The sequence below is a fragment of the Asparagus officinalis genome, chromosome 10 (assembly GCF_001876935.1).
Source record: "Asparagus officinalis chromosome 10, Aspof.V1, whole genome shotgun sequence".
Lineage (NCBI taxonomy): Eukaryota > Viridiplantae > Streptophyta > Magnoliopsida > Asparagales > Asparagaceae > Asparagus > Asparagus officinalis.
In genome coordinates this window covers 14,273,912-14,280,821 of record NC_033803.1, presented here as the reverse complement: position 1 = coordinate 14,280,821, position 6,910 = coordinate 14,273,912, and the positions used below count along the sequence as shown (strand labels likewise).

Here is a 6,910-nt window from a genome sequence, read left to right as displayed (position 1 = left end):
TATGAGCATTTATAATAGATGAATATGATAAATGAGAAGGTTGGAAGTTAAAATGTTACCATGAAATGTTGGACGTTGAAATGTTGTCATTATTAAGGTGTCTTTTTCTTGTAATGTTGTCATGAAGTGTTGAAAGTTGAAATGTTGTCATTAATGTGTCTTTTCCTTGAAATGTTGTCATGAAGTGTTGGAAGTTGAAATGTTGTCATGAAGTGTTGGAAGTTAAAATGTTATCATTAAAGTGTCTTTTCATTGAAATGTTGTCACTTTCATTTTTTTATCTATATAAATAACATATCATACTTCAAGAAACATACATCTTCTTTATTTGTGTTATAGATGGCTTTAAATCAATATAAATAACATATCATACTTCAAGAAACATACATCTTCTTTATTTGTGTTATAGATGGCTTTAAATCAACGAAGTTCTTCATACACAAATGCTAAAACATACATCTTCTTTATTTGTGTTATAGATGGCTTTAAATCAACGAAGTTCTTCATACACAAATGCTAAAGACTCACACCTCTGTCATGTATATCTTGACATTTCTCAAAATTCGATGATAGGTATAAACCAATCTAATGATCAATTTTGGTCTCGCGTTGAGAGTGATTATCATAGCTCAATGCCTGCTTTTATCACTCAAGTTCGACCCAGAAGATCTTTGCAATGTCCAATGCAAACTCTCCTAACTGCAATTGGCAAGATGAGGAAATGTGTAAGACAGGTTGAAAATTTAAATCCAAGCGGTGCTTCTAAACAATATATTGCAAGTGTTATTTGTTACATATATTTTTGAGATTTAATGTATGATTAAATTTTAACTTTATATATTTATATCATTTTGCAGTTCAATCGGGCTAAAGTGTTGTTTGCTCAGAATAAGAATTATAAGAAAGGATTCAAATTCGATCATGTATGGCACATCTTGAAAGATATCGAAAAATTTGCAGATGTTAATGCTGAAATTCAATTGGGACGTATGCAACATGATAACTATGCATCATCACAATTAGAGTACTCTCCCACTTAAGAGTCTCCCACACCAGCATCTCGTAGATCGGCTTCATTCGGTTTTAATATGAATGACAATTATTTTGGTGGTACTTCAACTGAAAGACCAATAGGGGTACGGAAAGCAAAACTTAAAAAGAGAAATGATGAAGAAAGTTCCAAGTTTATGGAGTATATGAAAGAAGAGAATCAAAAAATTGTTGCAATGATGGGAAAAAAAAGTAATGTTGATAGGCAACTAAATTATGAAATCCAAATATTACGAGCTCAAACTACGACAAAAAAGATGGACGTGGATGAATTACGAGAAGAAAATTTAATTTTACCGAAAGATTTGACACAATTAACTGATCCAAAACTACATAAGTTTCTTGTACAAGAACAATCAAGAATTGTGCATAAAAAAACTAAACAAGGTGAAAGATCTCACAATATCGGTTCTGGTACTTTTGCCCAATATTTCGAGCATCTTCGTCCTTCTGATGATAATTTCCCATATAATACTGAAATGTTGTTTTAGTTTATGTTCAATGTTCTATTTTTCTTTAATTTTAATTTATTGCAATTAGTATTAATTTTTATGTCCTAATTTATGTGTGATTTTTTTTATGTCCTAATTTTTATGTTGTATTTTTTTATCTAAATGTAAGTTTTTCTTATTTTCTCATTTAGTTCTAGTATTAGGAAAATTTAAGTGTTTGGATACAAATATAAAAAACAAAAGCAAAAAAAAAGTGTTACGCCATTCGTACAAGGTTACGCCATTCGTAGTGTAACACTGTAGCACCCCACTAAAATAGCACTCGTTTTCGCGCTACGTTGGAGGAAGGAATCGGCGCCAATTAGCGCCAAAATAGGTTTTAACGTCTCTGTTGGAGATGACCTTAGTAGGGGAATCCATATTTTGCTAGCATAAGGGTATAGGCCACTTTCTAAAAAGCTCAAAGATTAAGGCGTTGTTAGCCGATTAGTAACAAACTAATATTAAAAAAATAAAAAAATATATTTTGTCAAACGAGCTAGGCCTTCTCTGTGTGAGGCTTACCTGCTTGTTCACAAGTATTAACGCCATGCTAGCTCAAGGCTCATGTCAATATCAAGCTAGGTTTCATCCAGGTCATAGGCTATGTTTGCCAAAATTACAAATAGGCTATATCTCCATATTGGCAGACATAGAAATAAATTGCCAAACACAGCCATATTTCTATATTAAATCAAAATTACATCTCCATATTTCCACTATCAAGTTCATGTCATATTTCTCCACTATGCAAACACCAAGTGTTTGGCGTAACTCTTAAAAGGACTGAAAATGACCAATTTTAAATTTACTTGTAATTGTCAACTACTAACAGTTCTGACTAAACTCTTCTTAATCCACAAATAGGCTTTAAAAACAATTTAGTCTCGAACCACTAACCCTTTGGTCTAGTTCTAAATTGGATTAAAAAAACTAGACCAAGATTAAGTCTGAACCGATTTAAGTGTTTAGCAATCATCTAAAAACTTGGGCTAAATTTTAAGTTGTGTTTAGCAATCACCTAAAAGCTTAGGTAGGTTAAAACATGGCCACATTTTGAAAAAAAATCAGTTTAGATAAAATTGGGCTAGCCCACACTTGGCCTAGCCCAATTTTAGAGAAATTGCCAAACACAGCCAATATTTCTATATTAAATCAAAATTTCATCTCCATCATTCCACAATCAAGTTCATGTTATCTTTCTCCACTATGCAAAAAAATGATAAGGACACACCACCATATTTCTAACCATACCCCTTTCTTGCTACAGTACAAGAAAACCCACATAAAATTTTATTTTAAAATCTCATGTGAGTCCCAGTGAATTAGCAAAAAAAAAAAGTGTGATTAGAGGTGTGGTTAGAAGTATACCCCTAGTGCCTCTTCTTTACAAAGATTAAGTGTTTGGCGCAAGTTTTAAAAGGACTGAAAATGTCCAATTTTAAATCTATTCTTTTATACAAATGGGAGAAACAAAGAGTCACTGTTCATGCTACAATAAATGCTACAGCAGATTTACTGTAGCAGTATTACTGTAGCAGCTGAGAAATTTAAAAGCCACTGTAGCAGTTCGGTTACTGTAGCAGCTCGGGAATGGCACTGTAGCAGGCGAGTTACTGTAGCACCCCAGAAAATTCAAACCTGTAGAGTTTAAAAACGGCGGGAACACTGTAGCAAAAAAAAAACACCGTGCTGCGCACGGGCTGCACACTAGTTTACTTGTAATTGTCAAATACTAACAGTCCTGACTCATCTCTTCTTAATCCATAAATAGGCATTAAAAACACTCTAGTCTAGGACCACTACCCCTTTGGTCTAGTTATAAACTAGATTAAAAAAACTGAAGCGATTTTTAAGTGTTTAGCAATCATCTAAAAACTTAGGCCAAATTTGAAGTTGTGTTTAGCAATCACCTAAAAGCTTAGCTAGGTTCAATCCTAACTAAGCTCTTCTCTAATCAATTTATAGTTGGATCAAAGTATTGTGGTTACACCTAGACTCGTTTCAAGGCCTACTTTTAGAGCTTGTTTGGCAAACTATCTACTAACTTAGATAAGAACACTAATCTGGATAAGAGCTTATTTTGCGTTTAACAAGAAGTTGTACAAGTTTAAACTTATTTTCCTAAGTTACAAATGAAACTCTTATTTAGGTTATTTTTAAACCACTCTCACTTCGGTCCAATCCTAGCCCGATTAAAGCCTTTAGGACAACTCTCACTTCGGTCCCAATCCTAGCCCGATTAAAGCCTTAACCAAATTAGTGTAAAGTTACCAAACGCTCCAAACTAAGAAGTACTAGGCTAGAACTAACATAATTTTTGCCAATCACAAATAAACTCAAAACTAAATCCGGCCAAAATTAGCATTAATACTCTTGATTTCCACAACTTAATTAATCTACACCATTAAATAATGGCCTAAAATAAACCAAGCTATTAGTTTTTGCTAATCAAAAGTTCTCTAAAATCAAATCAAGTTCAAACTTGAACCAGTTTTAAAGAATTGCCAAACACACCCTAAAAATGTGTTTGGCAAACCTCCAAAACTGAATCAAGACTAAACCTCACCAAATTTTTAGATGTTTTTCTATTTGGTAAAAAATTGAGGCAATGTTAGGCTAGTTTTTATAAGATACTTTTCTATTTGGTAAAAAATTGAGTCAATGTTAGGCTAGTTTTTATAAGTCCAAAAAGCCCTCTAAACTAGTTTTAGTTTGGACCAAACATAACCTGATCCAAACAAAAACCAATTTAGAATGAAACAATGATCAGTTCTGATCATGGTCCAATATTTGACATTTTACCAAAAAATCGAACTGCTATCACCGACTTCTATGATCGCGTCTCAATACTGCACCATTCACCTCTTGTTACGCAATCCGCTCAAGCTTTGGTTCAGAATTTGATTGATTCTGATACCCAATTCAAGAAACAATAAGAAGAAGCTGAGGCCATTGATTCAATTTCCAAAACACTAAATCAAAAATACTAATCTTGATTATCTCCTTCATCCTAAGCCTTTTTCTCATCCTCCTCGGCATCCTCCTATCAGTTCAAAAAATTCTGCCAAAGATGGATTGGGATTTTTTATTACCACTGTTTATGAAAATCCCGTGAAGATTGAAGATTTTTTATTACCACTGTTTATAAGACACTAAACTTCACATGATTTTAAATCTCATAAAGATTTTAAATCTCATAAAGTTTTCGAACTTGTCATTTTTTATCTAGTTTTAACCAAATAGCTAAAACTAAGTCAAAAATAACAATTAAATCTAAGGGGTTGATTACTACAAATAAATTTTGAAAAAAATCTATTTTGAAAATTTGTCCAAACCACTTCCTAGATGGTCTAATATTTCAGACCAAAGAATTAGGAGCTTTTCTTCCATGTACTACATGAATTTTGCATGAAAAATCAATTAGTTAGGAGTAATCCAACATTAGATCGTTTATCGGCCGGAAAAAGAAAAGACAATCATGAAAATTTACCGAGAGCAGAACTTCCTAAAACTTATTTGAACTAAGTTTTGGGATTTGCAAGGCAATTCAAACTTTAAAGAAATAACTAGTTCAATAATATTAGGGGTGCAGAAGAAACACTTTGAATCTGCCTCGCCAAAGAAGCAAAAAATAAGGGGGTGTTTGTTTCAAAAAAAATTTGGCATTTGGATGAGATTTCAAATTCTAGGATTCAAAAAGTAGGGTTTTTTTGGGTTTTAGAATTTTATATAACTTGTTTGTTTCAAAACAAATTTTAGAATATCAAATCCCCAAATAATAAAAAAAAATATTTAAGGATTTGTGAAATCCTTTTTTTTTATGGGATGTGGGGTGGATTTCAAAAGTGTTAGACAAATTAAAATTTTCAAATTCCAAAAAGTTTAAAACAAACAAAAATATTACAAATTAAAATATTTCACATCCCAAAATATTCTTAAAACAAATAAAGTTTTAGAAATCCCAACTCATAACAAATTACTTATAGATTTCAAATCCCAGGGTGAAATCCATATCCTAAAATTATAGGATTGACCCCCTGCCACCCACCCTGCCACCCACCCACCCAAATAAAAGCAACACCACAAACTTTAATTGTGATTTGAAAAGAAATTTAGTTATAAAAAATAATATTTTAAAAAGTATTCAAAAAATAGATGAAGCATGTAATCACATAAAACGGCACCATGGATCACTAATATTCAATCCATAGTTTCCTATCAAGATGCGAAACGCCAGAAACCCAGCTTCATATCAGCCCAATCATAGCATCTCCAGTTAAAGCACATAGCTACTGTTGACGTGGCATCAGGCTAAATTAATAATTAAAACACCAAAAATTACAAAATCAAAATATTTAAGGAACCATCGGTGACCGTTTTGAAATCAAGCACACAGCTGAACTCAAATTAATCCAAAGAGCCTCAGATCTAATCTCCTGTGGTTAAGCAAATGCTAAACATCAACACTGAATTTCTTCAGAATTGAGAAAGGAGTTGCAAGAAGAGAAGAGGAAAGGGAAGGGACTGAAGTGAATAAATCAACTGCTCAGGTGTCATACGGCTTTCCTATCTCAGGTCTTAAGGGGCTGTCTGTTAGCAGACTTTTTACAAAAACGACTATTTTAAAAACGTTTTTGCAAGAACATCTGTCAAAACTGACACTTTTGACAGGCTTTCAACCAATTTCCCCCTTAAAAAAGGCAACCAAACGAGCTAAACTCCTCATAGGATCCAAGTTATTCTACAAACAGATTTAACAGCCATCTATATAGTTTAAGGTTTTCTCATGACCCCTAGCCCTTAAACTTCTTATAGATGTTGAATACCTGGAATTGCCAATGCCGTAAATATTTTTTACAAGAGAAAAGTATATGAAACTGGCAACCCGGCATTTCTAACAAATCAGAAATTGAAAAATTAAACCAAATTTTAGAAAAGATGAACTATAATTAAATTATAAATTTTGGTATTTGGAAAAAAATTTCTACACGTATGTTATATGTTTATGTTTGTTATATAAAAGCGCAAATTCATTAAACCCAGATGCATTTAAAAGAACTACCAGTCCATTTCATACCTTAATTACAAGTATAAAGATCTGAGGGCCTAGATCTAAGGAAACCCCAAACTAAAAAATTTATAATCTTTATAAGATTTATTTATAAGTAGCCTCAGACAGCCAGAGAGTTCACATCAATGAGGGTTTTTGAAGCCTCAGACGGTAATTCCAAATAAAGCTAAACATCAAAGGCTTTGCAAAAATCAAATCTTCTATTAAAAAAATCATTTCTTTAATCAAAAAATATAATCTTTATAGTTTATAGAACCATCATCATCATCATCAGAATAGAATTTTTGTTATCATA

General features: G+C 32.4%; 1 protein-coding gene across 1 annotated transcript; it reads left to right on the top strand.

The window, feature by feature from the left end:
* On the top strand, positions 1,089–1,541 carry LOC109826493. Its single transcript, XM_020393522.1, has one exon. It carries the CDS (start codon positions 1,089–1,091, stop codon positions 1,539–1,541), a length of 453 nt encoding a protein of 150 aa, XP_020249111.1.